This window comes from Chanodichthys erythropterus, chromosome 22, assembly GCF_024489055.1.
Source record: "Chanodichthys erythropterus isolate Z2021 chromosome 22, ASM2448905v1, whole genome shotgun sequence".
NCBI lineage: Eukaryota > Metazoa > Chordata > Actinopteri > Cypriniformes > Xenocyprididae > Chanodichthys > Chanodichthys erythropterus.
The window spans coordinates 34094931-34112591 of record NC_090242.1 but is presented as its reverse complement, the minus strand read 5'-3'; the positions used below and the strand labels follow the sequence as shown (position 1 = coordinate 34112591).

The 17661-nt window shown below is 36.6% G+C and overlaps 1 protein-coding gene across 2 annotated transcripts; it reads right to left on the bottom strand.

Moving 5' to 3' along the window:
• Positions 1–6149: 6149 nt before the first annotated feature.
• LOC137012391 (synaptonemal complex protein 1-like) lies at positions 6150–13540 on the bottom strand. 2 transcript variants are annotated; one of them, XR_010893564.1, is made up of 7 exons: positions 13404–13540; positions 13070–13188; positions 12727–12750; positions 8140–9556; positions 7207–7332; positions 6939–7129; positions 6150–6545 (listed from the first exon to the last, which is right to left on the bottom strand). XR_010893564.1 is itself a non-coding variant. In XM_067375565.1 (7 exons), the coding sequence occupies exons 4-7, from the start codon at positions 12739–12741 to the stop codon at positions 7068–7070; spliced, it is 1620 nt and encodes a 539-aa protein (XP_067231666.1). In that variant the 5' UTR covers positions 12742–12750; positions 13070–13087; positions 13162–13188; positions 13404–13540; the 3' UTR covers positions 6150–7067. The 2 variants fall into 2 exon arrangements, 1 of the variants encoding a protein (XP_067231666.1); XM_067375565.1 differs by having other exon boundaries at positions 6150–7129; positions 13070–13087; positions 13162–13188.
• Positions 13541–17661: the final 4121 nt, after the last annotated feature.

The window sequence follows — 17661 nt, the reverse complement described above, 5'->3', positions numbered from 1 at the left end:
ACGTTCATCACGTGCGTTTCTTTGTCTTTGTTTTCCCGCCACTGATCATTCACCATGGACACTACAATAATCATCACACCTGTTTGTCTTTTAGTTAATCATCTCTGTGTATTTAAGTTTCTTCTTCCTTCCTGTTCGTGGTCAATTGTTGTCTTTGCTTTAGCACACTGTCGGAATATTGTAATAATCCTTATGTTATTGAATCATCATCTTCATCTTCTGTGGATGAAGCATTACAGAATAACCAACCTAAAAGTACTCGTGTGAGACCCCTGCAGACGGAGAGCTACCACCTGCTTCGACGCATCAGCCAGAACCCGTAGAGAAGAGGTCAGACCTGACCCTCACCCCGGAAGTGAATCTTCATTATGAGTCTGATCGACATCAGCAGGCGAGGGAGTCATCACTACGGAAAATGAGGACTGACTGATAGACTTCAATGAGGAAATATCGACTCCCACCCTATCCCATCTGGTACCTTCATCATTGCTGTTTTTGGACAGCCCTAATGACTGCATGAACTATGAGTTTCCCATTTAATCAATCTGTATGGACTGTGCTATTCTTACCGTTTTTCTGTCATCTTGTGTTGCACCGCAAAGCTCAGTCAGTCCTCCAGGACCACCGCTACTAGATGTCTACTGCACTGAGCCGTCATATATATATATATATATATATATATTTTTTTTTTTTTGTGATAAGGACAACTTTAAAAAAAAAATTGTATTGTAGAAGTTGATCCTCCGCTGTAGAATCACAGTGCTGCTGTAATCAATAATGTAAATCTAACTCAGAGATTGGGCTCTAAATGAGTTCAGTGATTCAGATCTAATAATGATTATGTGAAAACATAACCAACATCACCAGTTCATCTTTTAACTTTGTTTGTCTGGTAGGTTTTAATGCAGTTAAAACTGCCCAAACAAAATCTAATATTAAAAAGTTAAGGGTCAAGAGCTCAACTAAAACAAACCCTGACCCTCGATGATGGTAACTTAAAAATTGTGATTTTCTCCTTTGGTGAAAAACTATAAAAAGGTAAATGTTAAGAAAAAATGTCTGTAGTACAGCCAAAACAAATGTTCCAACTGCTCATCAACAGCTCCTTGAATTCATACACACCACGACAAAATGGCGTCATTACCTGCCGCAAACCAGTGTGAAGGAGGCGTGGTCAGGAGAAAAACTTCATAATTTAAGTGCATTTAACTTACATTTATTAACACATTCAAATACACCCACAAATTAGTAGAATTTACTTATATTTTATAAGTAATGCAACCAAACTTAAATATTTTAAGTATATTGTAATTATATTTTTAAGTAAATATAAAATCCAGGCTAAGAGTGTAGGCTCCACCGGAGACCCTCAGACTTGCAGCTCCACCGGGTTCCGTCATCCTGCCGGCTCCCCCTTAGTCAGTTGTCACACCACTTCCACCACGGATTTGCGGGGCGTGTGCTGCACTCCATCTCTCCACCCATACGTCGGCAGCAGGTTCGTCCTTCCCTTCAGTCTCGCCTCTGTCCTCTGTCACACTGGCTTCACCTCAGCCCTCGGGTACTCTGGCTCCACCTTCGACTTGGCCCCCAATACCAGCGATGTCGCTCGTTTCACCGCATCTCCATTGGTCGTCCCCTAGTTGTCGTCAGCCTCGATACCATCTGATTCAGAAATCCTCCCTCTGCCGTGGGCTGTCGGCACTATCAAGCTCTGGGTCTGTGTTAGCGGACCATCTCAACCATTGCCGCTAGGACATCCTCGTCATCATGTCACTCCTCTATCATCTCCTGTCACCATCCCTGTGCCTCATCCTGTTTTCATCCCTTAACCTCTTCTGCGCCCTCCTCCAAAGCCAACTCCCATATCTTCATCATCAGGGCCCGATGTTGCACCTTCCTGGAGGAGGGAATCATGTCACCGTTATGTTCCATTTAGTTCAGTTCATTGACTCTAGCTTGACTCAATTCACCATGGACTCTACAATAATCATCACACCTGTTTGTCTTTTAGTTAATCATCCCTGTGTATTTAAGTTCCTCTCTGCTTCCTGTTCATGGTCAGTTGTTGTCTGTGCTTTAGCACACTGTCTCACATGTTGGCTTCTGTGTATGAAGCATTACAACCAACCTAAAATGGATTACCCTGCGAAGTTTGCAGCCATGGCTCAGAAGAAGCCTCCCAGACACCACCGGAATGGACTGGAAAAAAGCTTTCATCCAGTGTCTGGAGAGCGTTCTTCCCCGACCCAGGACACAGCCAGACCCAGAGCCCAAATCACCACCTTTGACCGCAGAGCACTTGTGTGTACCCACCGCGAAACATCAGCCAGAGCCCGAGGAGAAAAGGACAGAGCTAATTTAGATTTCTAAAACCTGCAGTAATCTGACAAGGAAAAGTGCGTACGTCTGATCAGACCCTGGCGTGGCTCTACGCACTTTTCCACGTCAAAGACCGCATTTATAAATATGAGCATTGGTGTGGATTTAAGTGTATGCACACTCTAAGATCAAATCTGTGCATACGCATGCTTTTTAAAATCATTTCCAAATCAAATGTAAGTTGCAATCTTTAGTTTACCAGCACCTACTGAAGCCAAGCAGTTTCAGAAACCAAGCAAGAGTTTTGGTATCCGATTCTTAGAGATGTTCTCAGAATAAAAAAGGAAGTTCTATATTTTACACTGATACGATGACTAACATTTACTGTTAGGAATGAAGTGTAACTCCCTCTTCAAAAACACAGAATGACAAACGGTGCATCCGTGACCTGAATGACTGATGTGCTGTGTTAGTTTAGTCATTCAAGATGTTTGGTGTGAAGTTTGTTTGACTCTGTAATTCAATCCTGTTGATAAAGCAGTTTTCATGGTAACTGATAATCATTTCTCTTTTTGTGTTTTCAGTCAACTCAGTGACTTATTCAGTCATCAGGCTACACTGTTTGACCACCGATAAAGAGAACATATCCATTGAGCAGCAGTTGTGTGAGTGATGCCAGAGGTCAGAGAAGAATGACCAGGGCTGCGTTTCTCAAAAGCATCATAAGTCTAAGTAGATCAGAGAGTCCATTGCCACCAATGGTCTCAACAATCAACTTAGGCTTATGATGCTTTTGGGAAAAGCTTGCCTAGTCTGGATTTCTGCTGCGACATTCAGCATGGATCCATCCTGCCTTGTTTCAGCGGTTCAGGCTGCTGCTGATGTAATAGTGTGTTTTACATTTTCTTGCCACACTTTGGGCCTCTTAGTACCAAGTGAGCATTGTTTAAATGCCACAGCCGACCTGAGTATTGTTGCATGTCCATCTCTTTATGACCCCAGTGTGCCCGTCTTCTGATGGCTTCTTCCAGCAGGATAATGCACCATGTCACAAAGCTAAAATCATCTCAAACTGGGTTCCTGAGCGTGACAGTGAGTTTACTGTACTTAAATGGCCTCCACAGTCACCAGATCTCATTCCAATAGAGCAGCAGATTCACATCATGGATGTGCAGCCGACAAATCTGCCGACATATCTCAATATGAACCAAAATCTCTGAGGAATGTTTCCAGCACCTTGTTGAATCTCTGCCATAGAGAATTAAAGCAGTTTTGAAGGCAAAAATGGTCCAACCCGGTACTAGCAAGGTGTACCTAATCAAGTGGCTGGTGAGTGTACTTTTCTTGGCAGATTCTGAGGAACAATCAAATGGTAATGATATACGGGGCAACTGTTTTGAGCAACGTTGCCAGGCAATGATGCTTGTTGACAATGGGCATCAAATTTCTGATCTAAAGCATCCAGATAGAAATTTTTTACCCATTCTCAATGGGAAAGTGCCCAAGCATCATTGCTCAGGGACATTGCCTGGCAACATTGCTCAAAAGTTGCCCCGTGTATCATCCCCTTTACCCTTTAGCAACAAAAGATACAGATCATGTGGAAAGCCAAAAACAAGAACATTACATTTGACATTTATTCATTTGCCAGATGCTTTGTGACAAATAATGAAAAACAGAAGTAACTGGTCCTAAAAGAGCCAAAATCATTAGAAGTGCCATAACACGCCGTTTCAAAAGTAAGCCAGAATAGTGTACAACAAGAGAAGTGAAACTGCAAAACAGAATAGGAAAATAAGAAAGTGTAATTTTATTTACGTATTGCTATATTTTGTAATAAAAAGTAACTTTATTGGCAAAAATGCTTTTATTAGAACATTATATTATGTTAAATGCAATCACTAAGGGAGGTAAAATTAAAAAAAGGTCCATGTGAAAGTCATTGACGTGATACTAGAGTGTTTGGATGGTTGCTAGGGAGTTCTGGGTTGTTGCTATGGGGTTGCTTATTGGCCCAAGGCCGAAACTATCCTTAAGTCTATGATATTTGTATGAACTTCAACAATATTTTTGTTTGTTGTTGTTGTAAATGCTTTAAAACATCCTATTATGTTGTATTTACTGTGATTTGTGCTGCTAGTTTTATTGGGATATAGTATTTCTGATTAACACCAGATGAATTAATTATTTCAGCTGAAAAGGAAAGTTATTCAGCTGCAGAGCAACTTTGATAAGTTTATGAAGACAAACTTTTTATTTATAATAATGTGCACTGATGAATTGTTCACAATAAGACCAGGGGCCTGTACCATGAAGCTGGATTAGCTGGCTAGCCAGGTAAGTTTCAGATTAGTTTGCACCAATCCTGGGTTTTAGGTACCATGAAAGTGACTTGGCTTTTAGCGGTGTTCATCGCCATGGTAACTTACGCTCCATGGCTAACCTGCTCCGGGGCAGGTTATGTTCAGGGTTAGAGATCTCAAACTGAAATTGGACCAATCAGGTGTAAGCTAAGTGACACTGACACACCCAACGCAATAAAGTCACTCCCCCAGTTTCTCTTCCTCCAAATTAAAGGTCATTATATAGCAAAAACAAATATTTAATGATGAAATTGTCTGGTTTTAATGATAATATAATTTATATATGATTTGTATATGATCTATATTTTTATTAATCCATTACACACACGCAAGTTTAGTTTAACAGTTGTTATTAAGCACTTAGTTTCAATGAATACTGATCATATGTAGGCTAATATAAATAAGGTGTAAATATACTATTTAAATATGACTACATGTGAGCTTGTATGTTTGAGTGTCTATCGCTATATATTATTAACCATATAAACTAACTTCACTTGGACTGATAGAGAAAGATCATTTCTTTTTTTTTGTCCTCTTTCAAAGATAAGTATTTTCCATTAGTGTAAATGCGTTTAAATTCTTAATTTTCAGTGAATTGAATCTCGCTGGCTCTCTCGTGAGAAGTGAATCACAGTTTATTTCTGTTGCAAGGCATGTGATTGGCTGTTCACCACTGATGTCACAGATTCATGTGCACACACTTCACAAACTCAGGATCAAAGCCTGAGTTGACAGAGAAAGTTTATGATCAGCATCATGGTACCAACAAAGCCGAATTGGAGTGGTTTGGTTTTGTCAACTCGAAACTAATCCTATAACCCTGAGTTTGTTCATCTACCATCATGGTACAGGCCCCAGGAGAACTAATAAAGTAAATAGTCAATATTCAATTCGTGTTAATACATTTATGGTGCCTTTGTGTCCTTTTTGAAGCTTTGGTTCTCTTTCATAATAATTGCATGAGGGAAAAAAGACCAGGCATAGTTTTGCTCCACAGATGAACATCGTGCCATACGTGAGTAAATTATGACAAAATCGTTATCTTGGGGTGAACGGTCCCTTGAATGTTTTGTTTTAATGTAATGCTAATCATTTTCACTAGATGGTGCTCTTACATCATAAAGCATTAATTTAAAGGGCTTGATCACCCAAAAATGAAGATCCTCTCACCATTTACTCCCTCTAACATGTTGTTCCAAACCGGTATGACTTATTCCTTTATCCTTTTATTATTTAACCTCCCTAGATTGAAAGTGTCATTTGGTTGACACTTTTATCACATCTTACTAACTTGGCGTAATGAAACACTATGAGTATATCAAATCAATTACTTTTAAATTGAAATGATTGTAAGACATGCAGAAGAATTAAACTAATAAAAAACAATGAAGGATATTTTATTTAAATTATTTCAGTTTGAACTAAACAACTCTTACTGCAACCTATAGTCAGTACATCATCTGCATTATGAAGCTTTGTCAATACAGGTTTCCAGTTGCAAATTTTAATTATTGGGGCAGAACCTGCAGATCATTTATTTAAATAAATATATTTACAATTTAAATACACGATTTCAACATATATACAAAAACAAAACCTGACTTTAATGCACCTGTTCATTCCCAGTTTAAACCAAAGCAACAAGCACATTTTTATTACAGGTTTAATTCAATCTGCAGTTCAACCTGAAGTTTAGTACCTTGATCAACGACACAATAATTGATAGTGATACATATTCAATCTGATTATTAAATATTATGTGCCAAAAGTATTAAGGTAATGATGATCCCAGTGAATGGCTCAAGTTGGCAAATTGTTAATAATATAATTTAACAACTGTAAATACTGAGGAGAAACCTGAAAGATAATAAAACAGTTTTAGTTATCCTTCTTACATATGGAAAATAAAAACAGAGAAAGTGGTAACTCTCTGCAATAGAAAAATCTTATTAAATTTAAATTTATACATTTATATAAAAAAGTTATATAAAGTTTCAAACATAATGTTGCAGACATTACGCTATGACATTTTGGTTTCTGTATAATTTACAATTTCTGTTTTCATTTACTAATACTGTCTTTAAATGCCTTGGTGTTCAACTGCCCATACACAACATCAATAAGATCCATCATAATAAAGTGTTATCTGTCATGTTGGGTGTTTCACACTTAAAGAGGATCTGCTACTCTGTGAGTGTGTGTGTGTCTGATGAAATGAACTACACTTTACTGGAAAAGCCTTAAATTCACCTCTTTGTAATCACAATCTTCAGAGAGCATCTAGAGGTCCGTGTTCACTTCCAAACAAACAGAAGCACACAGTTCATTTTAGGTGCCATATCCTACTGATATTTAATGGGCAAGAAACAGATTGAAGAATCATCCAGACTCACTTGATCCACTGGGTTGTGAATCTTTCTTTCCACTTTGACCTTCAGGCACTAGGAGAAAGGAAACAAAGCATGACACAACTTGTACTGTAGTGTTTAGGATGATTCTTGAACTGATGAATACTTACTATTGAAGGGTAGCTCTTCAATACTGCCCCGTCGTTTGAAGGCTCCAGAGTTAGGTGAATCTTCCTTTCTGCTCTTTTTCTCTTCCACTTTTTCATCTAGAGGTCTGTCTTTATCTTCTTCAAATACTGAAACAACACATCAGAGAGTTTTATCTAGTGTTTTCACTTGCAGGGATGCAAACGGGTAAGAGGGGAAAAAAGGTGAGAACATTGCGTGGGGCGGGGGCATGCTGCGCACTGAATTTTTTTTTAAGTTATTTGCTTTACATGCTCATTTGTAGTTACTTGCAGGGTAATAAAAAATAAATGAAAAAATCCCTTAAATGTCCAAAACTGTAATTTATTAAAAAATAACATATTGTTGCAACATTTGACCAAAAATCAATATTTTGTTAAAATCTCATGTTATAAATTACTTCCATATTGATAAAAAAAATACTATGAAAGTCACTGTGTCCATCATCTTTTTGGTTACAAACGTTCTTCAAAATATAATCATATGTGTTCATCAGAACAAAGAAACTCACACAAGTTTGGAACAACTAAAGGTAACTTTTAAATATTAATTTGTACAGAAATGAAAATGCTTTCCAGCTTCTATTTTAAGGACAAATAATATCTTGAATGATGAATGACCACAGTTGGAGTCAGTCATTTAAACTCATGAAGCAAATCAGACCAGATCATAGTTTATAGACAGAAGTTGTTTGAAGCTGATGCCTTTGCATCATCAAACTTCAGTCACCATTCATTGTACTGCATTGAAAAGTACAGATACTACATTTGAAAAAGTTATTGAAATTGTTTATATGTGACATGCTTACACAGTTTAGACATGTATATAATCAAATGTAGATTTTTTTGGAAATGTCTTCATTAGTTTAATTGAGGTGACAAATTTTGCATAAGATTATGGATGGTGAAGTCACTTACAAGCAGGGGAAGTTGACTCATGCTCATATCCACTGGTTACACGCTGTTCTCTCTCTTTATGTTCCTCTTCCATGTCTTGTCTATCCAGATCTCCTTGCAGTTTATCCAGATCTGTGGATAGAATTCTATCTAGTGTTGCCTCTACCGGCTTAATACCCTGTGTGTTTTTTTCTTCTGCCTCCATCAGTTTCTGCTTTAGCTCACTGTCCTTTACTTTAAGTTGATAAATTTTCAGCTGTTCCTGAAGATGAATATTTTCTTCAACCATGGATAAATAAATGTTTCTAGAAGTGTCCAACTGATTTTTAAGCTTATCAACAATTGATGAAAATATATTTGTCAAGTTTGTCTCACTGTCTTTACAAGCCTCTAATTCTTTAGTCAATGGATTCTCATGAGCACTTGAAACGCCTGGTTCTCCTTCATGCTGACTGTCTTTGGTTTTTAAGGATTTTAAAGTATCAAGCATCAAACATTTCAAAGTGTCAATGTCTTTAAGTTTATTCTCAGTCTCTCTAAAAAAATATTTTAATTCAGTCATTTCTTTTTCATGCTGTTTTTTTTTATTTGCCATTGTTTCCATTAGATCATTATTATCAACTGACATTTTTATAATTCTATAATTTGCTTGTGCATTCTCTTCATCTTTGTCTGCAATTTTTTTTCTTAGATTACTCTCAGTGACTTTTAATTTTTCTTTCAGCTCAGTCACTTCTTTTTCATGCTCTTTTTCTTTGGCTGCAATTTTCTCCTTTAGAGTTTTCTCCATTTCTCTTTTTATTTCTTCATATCTTTCATTTTCCCATGATAAAAAGGCTTTTTTCATGAGGTTTTCATATGATGACTGAATAAAGAATGTGGGTTTCTTACTTTGTGTATTTCTTTCAGTTTCTATAAACAGACTCTGAACACTTTGCTCATTGTCCTCCAGCGTATAAACCTTTCTCATGTACTTCCAGTCACTGCTGATCCCTTTCGGTTCGTTTCTCCCAATGTTCAAAACTATAGCATAATCTAAGGCTTCTTTGCCCAATACATCAGAGATTGTATTTAAAAGGTCATGTTCCCTCCCAGTCACTTCCCTGTTGCCAGTAACTAATAAAAAGGCATGAGGTCCAGGAAAGACCAGAGATGCATAATCTGGCATTTGATCCTTGATTTTAGATTTGACTCCTGAGGAAAAACAACACCATGATCTCACGTCACTCATCCAGGTGGAAGGCGTTTTCACCACAGAGATCTTTCTGCCACACACATGACCCTCTCTGTGCCTTGTTTCAGATTCAGCTCTTTCAGCTCTTTCCCTGAGAATGATATCACATGCGCGATCCATAAGATCTTCATCACCTCCCAGTATAATAAATCGAAGCTCTGTGGAGCCAGTGGTTTCAATGAATGTTTCATCTGTAGAGAGACACTGAGAAAAACAATAAGTAGAATTTACTCATTTTTTATTTTGCATGAATATTTAAAAAAAAAAAAAATTCACACACATGGAAATAAAGTAAATCTACTTAACTAAGCTGAGTAAAATTAACAAAGGCCTGTGAAATTATACGGAGTAATTTTTACTTAAAAATCGGATGTAATTAATATAATTAAGTAAAACCATTTGCATTTTTAAATACATTTTACTTGTTTTATGCAGTACTGGTAATTATTTTAAATTAAATGTTACTCTTATAATGAGACAACGTGCAGTTACGAGTCATTTATTAAGAAGGAATAACAATCCAAGAAATAAGCATTTACAGAAACCTATGCTTAAGATCACTTTATAGGTTTAAGCAGCTTGAGCAACGATAAACATCAATGACACATTAAACATATTAGAACTCTGAAATTAGCAGTTCAATGCATCGATCAGTCAGCTTCTTAATCTCACTTTCAAAACATTTTGAAATACTTTCTAATTTAAGAAAAAGGCCAACCCAGCTTATTGTTGATTATTTTGACAAAATCTTGTTCTTCCTCAACAATGGGTTCACATAAATTACTTTCATCAACAATCAATTCATATTTTCAGGTTTTCATATCAAAATGCTCGAATCAATATAAAAATTAACCGTACAACTGTGTGGACTTTTGGGTGGGTTAGTTCACCCAAAAATTCTGTCATTAATTACTCACCCTCATGTCGTTCCACACCCGTAAGACCTTCATTCATCTTCAGAACACAAATTAAGATACTTTTTGTGCACAAAAACGAAACAATAATAATGACTTTATTCAACAATATCTTCTGTTCTGTGTCATTCTGCTACACTCTTTGGTTCTATGTCAGAATGCTGTCTCATTATTGACCTGCTTCTGCATCAGCATCACATGCATGTGTTGTGCAGCTCATGTGAAGAGCTTCGGCCAATACTGAGCCACCAGTTTATTATGTTCAGACGTAGAACCTGGATGTAAAGAGTGTAGCAGAATGACACAGAACAGAAGATATTGTTGAATAATGTATTTTTTTTTGTTTTTTTTGTTTTTGCGCACAAAAAGTATTCTCGTCACTTCATAACATCAAGTTTGAACCACTGCATGTCGACTGTTTTAACTATGTCTTTAGTATACCTTTCTGGACCTTTGCTTGAAAGTGTTGGTTAAGTTGCTGGTTAAGGTGTGAAACAACATGAGAGTGAGTAATAAACCTCTTATGCGTCGGGATCATTTTGGGGATTTTAATTTTTACCCAAATTAAAAAAGCTTCCCATACCCACATATAGTGCTCTAAATACAAAATCATTTTACAGGAAACCCTTTGAAGTTACATAAAACACTGCTGACAATAATAAAAATTATAGTATATGTTGTCTATGCTGTAATGAATCCCCCCAAAAAAGAGGTGCTTTTTGATTTTTATTTTTGATTTTAACTCTGCTACAGTTCAAACCTGAATGAGTGGATGTAAGCCATCTCCTTTAATAATCGTATGTCCAGCAGAGTGGCATGTAAATTCCACTCGCCAATTTTCATTGGCCTTTTCTGAAGTTTTAGTGGTGTTTGGGGCTTATTAGGAGGTTATCAGGTCAACCGAGTCAACTAGATGATATAGTTGAGTCAACTAGATCATCCATTGTGAAGGCCTCATCAACACGACAGCCACAACACAGTTCCTCAACAACTGTCCATACCAGTGTGATGAATACGATCCTCAACTGGATGGAACTGAAATAAATACTTTGAATGTTGCGATCCTATCGGACTTATGATAGCAACCTGAATCGTAACAAAGCACTGTTCGCCAGAGGAGAACTGGCCCCCCAACTAAGCCTGGTTTCTCCCAAGGTTTTTTTCTCCATTTAACACCTATTTGCCACTTATTTTTCCGCCTGTTTGCCACGTGATGTCACTTGTTGGAGTTTGGGTTCCTTGCTGCTGTCGCCTTTGGCTTGCTTAGTCGGGGACACTTGACATTTGACTTGACATTTGATATTCAACAGTGCTTTGATCTGCTGCATTGACACTATTCTTTAAGAGCTGCTGTGCAACAAAAATTATATACCAGTTATCAATGTAAAGCTGCTTTGACACAATCTGCATTGTAAAAAGTGCTATATAAATACAGGTGACTTGACTTATCAGGTAAAGTGTGCCATTTAAAGTGGAACAAAATGTAAATACAGAATATAAAGCTTTAAAATGTGGATACAACTTAAGTTCATTTAAAGTGTTTAGAGATTTACAGTGTTAGTTTACAATATGGATACCATTTTAAATGTTCCTCTAATTCAATTCAAAGCCTATATGTTGTTGCATGTCATCCAAATTTTGATTTCTGAATATTCTGATATTCAGATTTCATCAAATTTAATGTCAACACAACATTTTCTATCAGTTGTTTTGAATTTTACACATGCATTGAGTGAACTGATGAATTTTACTCATAGCCTAGGCAATATGTTTTTAAGTTTGTTATATATTGTTGAATATGTTGATAATATGTGTTAATAAATCACATGTTTTTAATATACAGGATAATTTTTGATTATTTTGATTTATATTATTTGAGGGTTTTCCTGGAAAGAAATTTGTCAGGAGAAGAGCATGACCCCAAAATGTTTATGGTATACCTTGCAAATAACATTAAATGTCAACACTAGTCTGTCTCTGTCATCTTAGTTTCACTTTCACAGACTTTTAGTTCCTGTTTTCCTTTGTTCAATTTTCCTGCTACTCCTATGTTGTCATGGTCACTAATATGATTTGTCATCACATTGTGTTACTCTTATTATCGTCTATATTTAAGTTCCTGTGGTTTAGTTGTTCAGTCTCGTCAATGTTATGTGGTGGTCTGCCTGCCTTCTGTTTGAGATAACTTTGAAGTTTATTAAAGTACCTGAATCATCATCTACGTGTGTATTCCTGCTACATCCCGTGACAACATTATATCAATGGTATTCAAATCAAAATATTATAGGTGTACCTTAAAGTTAACAAAAGTAATAAAGAAAAGAAAAAAAAACATCTAGGTATCTACATTACATGTTTAACCAAAAGTGGTCCATTCAACCTACTTGTAACAGTATAGTGCAAAGTAACTTGTGTAGTAAAGACATTTAAAAAAAAAAAAAAAAAAAAAAAGTGACTTACATTGTAATGTTTCATCACTTTGCTCTGTTGAAAAAAAGAAGTTAAAACTCAATTCATATGTGATTCACAAGAATTTAACCTAATACATACTAGATTTTATTGTTTCGTTATGATTTAATAAAACATTTCTAACAACAATAAAATCTGTTATGTGTGCAACATTATGATATAGTGAAAATCAAGTCAAGTCCTTTGCTGAATGAAAATAGTCAAAGTTATTATTGGCACTAATTATAAATAATGAATTTTAGTCTTACAATCATTACATTACCCATATATTTTTTATTTGTATCGGGTACTGAAATACTGGAAGACAGTGTAGCACAGGTGTAAGAATACTTACTGTGATCGTGAAGTAAACCTGGACAGAAGTAAACAAGATTAGACACAAAAATTAAAAATTATTAAATTAAAGTACCAATGAGTTTTACTTACTGCGTAATTCTGAATCTTCACTTTGTGCTAAAAAAATACACACAAGATTTGTTACATATGCCAACATGGTCGACCACATACAACATGCTCAAACATCACAAGAACATCCATGTTTGAACTGAGCTTCACAGCTCATTTACAGGAATGTCATTTAAAAAACAACCTGCAAACCATTAAAACCATAAAGCTTCAAACACTGAGAAATTACATTGACTATTGTGTGATAATATTGAAAGAGTTACCTCGCCTTCGATTTAGTGCCATCTTGTTTGGTACGATAAGATCTGTGAAGTCCCTCAACTCAATATAAGAATAAAACTGAAACAGCCACAGAAGCAGACATTCTTGCAAGAGTATTGATGACTGATTCACAATTAATTCAGACAGAAAAATCTGTATGATGTATGTATCTGTAAAATGCAACTGTGTACACATGCACTGCAGGCCTGTTACCCATAAAGAACAGGAAAAGTGATGAACGGAAGTGCCAACCACAAAAGACTTCTGAAAGGCTTAAATCACGTGTGAAGACAGTTGATGATAGGGCTGAAGTGATTGAATTAAAGTTAAATTAAAAAATTATTTTATTACCTTACAGCTTTTTTCTAATATAAAAAGTCCAAAACAACATTGAACACATCAGCCTGGCAACAAGACACTGCAACAAATATTACAATATTTATTACAGACAAAAACACACACTTGTGTTAAATCTTGTGACTAAAATGTCTTATTTTGCTTTTTTCTTTTTAAATATAATACTGAATATGGCTAATAATACATTCCTATAAGATGAACATTACAAAAATCAGTAGTTTTAAAGCAGTTTTACAGCTACTTAGTCTTAGAGTTCATAAAGTACATTTCATATTTTTATGGAGATGAACTTTAACCTCTGTACATGTGAACATTGTTCTGGGGCGTTCTGGGTGGTTGCATGGTCACATGACTATCATAAGCCACTTTTCCACCATCGGGCCAAACTGTTCTCATTGCTTAAGCTCTCCCACAGCGCAGCCTGATGTGCACCTCTTCAAAAATATAACAACGTGTCAATTCTAGCGCGGACAACGACGCAGAAGTATAAATGAAAACTGTCACATAGCCTATGGCGCAGTGGCTACGGTATAGGTCCAACGTAGAAATATAAATCAGCCTTAATGCATCAGACTTGGTTAACGCAAGACGATATGAGATATAAATAGCATGGAAGATGATCAGATATTTCTTTTAATTTTATTATTTATTTGTGTTTACGTCACTCAAATTGCACGCTTGCAGCTAGAGAGAAACTAGGTTTGTTCGAGATGCATCGGCACTGCATAGACCGATCTTTGTATGACATCAAAGTACTGCGAGAGTGTTTGAAGAGCATACAACTCCTTTTTTGTATAACTCTTGCGGTACTTTGATATCATACGCCAATCGGTCCGATGCATCTCGAACAACCCTAATGGCAGCCAGGCAACAGACAAGTGACCAATCCTGAGTTGCGATGTTACTACTCGAGTACGGTTCAGCATGGTTAGCCAACCTTCATGATTCCGGGCCGAGAACGGGTTTGTAATTGTGGTGTGCTGAACCAAGTTCAAGTGGAAAATATAACTGGAACCGTTCCTTTCCATTCTTAGAACCGTTCGGCTTGCTGGTGGAAAAACAGCTTAACCATCCCTGCAAACGCACATTAGTTAAGTCAAGTCAAGTCATCTTTATATATAGTACTTCATACAATACAGATAAAAGAAAAAAAATGCAGTACACGTCTTGACGATAGATCTGCTGTTTTGGGGGGGTTTGACTATCCTTTCCTATCTTGTTGGTTGGTGTTTATCTATCGCTTCCTGTCTATGTCATCATGTACAAATTTATGTGTTACAAGCCCCGTGCAGAAGGCCGTGTTTGCAGATTAGAAAATACCTGTAAAAACAGGAAAGAATGAGGAGACCAGAGCCACCGTGTGTGTGTCGCCAAAATCCCCAGCAATTGTTTATTCAATGTTTTCACATTGTAAAACCAATAAAGCATTCTTAATAAAATATTTTTTTCCTTATTGATGCACAAATGTCACTTTCTTACTGTCAAACAATGCACATTTCAGATTTACATTTCTCCTTTTTTTTCTCTACACACATCCATTTGAGCTTTTCTCTTTGTTTCTTTAACTCAAAAACTCAAAAGTTGTCTTATGCATATAATGCAATATAATACCATCACATGAATGAACATGAAAGAAGATGTATATAAACATTACACATTTAACGAGTAACTGATTCTACAATCAGATCACTTCAGCATAAATCTCCCCTCTGTATTAGCAGGATGTATATTCTCATTAACATTACATCCATTTGCATTGAGATGTCGGTTTACAGAAACTCAGCCGGAGAAGTGCATTGTAATTTGACACACATAAACTCTAGATAACCAAACAAATATAATAAGAATAAACAAATAATGAAAGTAATGAACCTAGTAACTGGAGCCTGAACAAATCACATAAAATGCATTTTGCGAGCCAGGGGCGTAGCACCAAATTTTGGGCCCTGGGTACAAACTATCTTGCTGGGCCCCTGTACCAAATACCATAGTGATACCAATGGGTGGGGTATTGCATTTTTATCATAAAAACACTTAAAATGTAAACAAAATAAGCCACACTCTGATTAATACATTTTTGTTTCATTGTCAAAAGTACTACTAACTTGCTAAAATATCCTTTATTGTCACAATACCCTTTTTAAAGTGTAGGCTAAGTACAAGTTAATTGCTGATTATTTGTTTGTTTAAAATAAATGCAGACTATAGAATCACAGGGTACACTAACCGCCAAACTAGACATTCAGTCTTTGAATTACGTTTTAAAATAAGTCATTTTCAATCATTAAGATGTGCATTAAACTGAGAACAATCCTGTACTTAATGTAAGAGCGTGCGCGAGCTAATTTGCATAACAATGCGGTAAAATAGGCGCTAACGATCTGTGTTTTCGCGGGTGTTAGATTTTGATAATGGAGGGAAATATACAGTGTTTTCATGTAAAGTTCTGACTGGGGAGAACTGCAGCAGAAAAGGAGACAAGCTGCGCAGGCTCCGCCTCCATCTGCTTCTCACTCCGTTATTTACTCAGAAATATTGTTTGCTCGCTATGTAGGGTGTGATACTATAAAGTATTGGTATATTATTCAAATAGAGTACGAACATAAATGTATGCTATTCTACCTGGAGTAGATATTTATGTTAAAACAATGTCAATGCTCGATGATGCATTTGTAGCTCACCTTTCTTTTCAAAAACCTGAGTGAGCAACTGCTTGCCCTCATTTGCCTTTCTCTCTTTAATCTTCTTTTCTTTTCGTTTTTGAGCCCCTGATTTTCCTTTCTTAAGGAAAGACATGACTCTTCCCCTGTCTTCCTAGTTCATATCACGGCTAACTCCAGCTCCTGTCTCATTAACTGATTCACGAATCACCGCAGGTCCGCAGAAGCACCTGACCTGCGGGTCGTACCATTTACATTGATTCGAGAGGGGTGGTGGGGCCCTGCACAGCATGAAAATGACTTTTTTTATACCAAACCAGTGCCTAACTACAAGTTTAGTTTTGCACAGCAACTTTTTTATTTGTAAATAAATGCTATACAAATGTTAGTGCATGTATATGTATGTATAGAAAACTGACATCTAAGGCCCCCCCCCTGCCTCGGGGCCTGGGTACTCGGTACCCTTTACCCCCCCAGTCCGACGCCCCTGTTGCGAGCACATGCGAGCATCACAGCATCCACAAAATGGCGGATCACATGCGCATTTTCACTATCTTTATCAACTGGAACATTTGTATACAATTTTTACAAAATAAACATACACATAGTTAACACAAATGATTCGTGTGCATATTGCTTGGATGTTGTAAAAGCATTACCTGTAAAAACAGGAAAGAATGAGGAGACCAGAGCCACCGTGTGTGTGTCGCCAAAATCCCCAGCAATTGTGAGGGCGCCGGCGCACAATGCTCCTCTTCACGAGTCCACAGTATCAAAATAAGAGTCCCGCTCTCAACCAACAAAAGATGATAACTTATACATCACCATTTTCAACTTATCACATTTTACATGTACTTAAACCGAAATTAATATATTATATACATATATATAGGAAACTTTTTCCTCCAAAATTACAATACACAACATGTGTACATACATTAGTGTGTCACATATGCATACCTGTCGATGCAGCAGTTTGTTCTTACTCAAAAGCACATGTATAGCATTTTTGTCTAAAAGTGTCTATTGTCTAAATCATTAACTGTGTAAGGTGAAAAGTGCTTTACAATGTAAAGCAATAGTCTTCTTCAGCTGTTTCACCACAACTTTACTGGCTTTATCTTATACCTGTATTGATCTATTAGATGTTTGTGTTAAAGGCTCTGCCCTTTTCTCTGTTTCCAGCTTTGTTGGGGTTTAATTCCTGTATGTTACATGGAAATGTGTTACAGCAGTATGTCTT

What these genes read in the sequence shown, in the direction of transcription:
- LOC137012391 (XM_067375565.1), bottom strand. An exon ending in TGAGTCAACTTCCCCTGCTT is followed by an intron (nt 7,333 to 8,139) that starts GTAAGTGACTTC and finishes GTGTTGTTTCAG; the next exon opens with TATTTGAAGAAGATAAAGAC. An exon ending in TGAAGAGCTACCCTTCAATA is followed by an intron (nt 7,130 to 7,206) that starts GTAAGTATTCAT and finishes CCTTTCTCCTAG; the next exon opens with TGCCTGAAGGTCAAAGTGGA.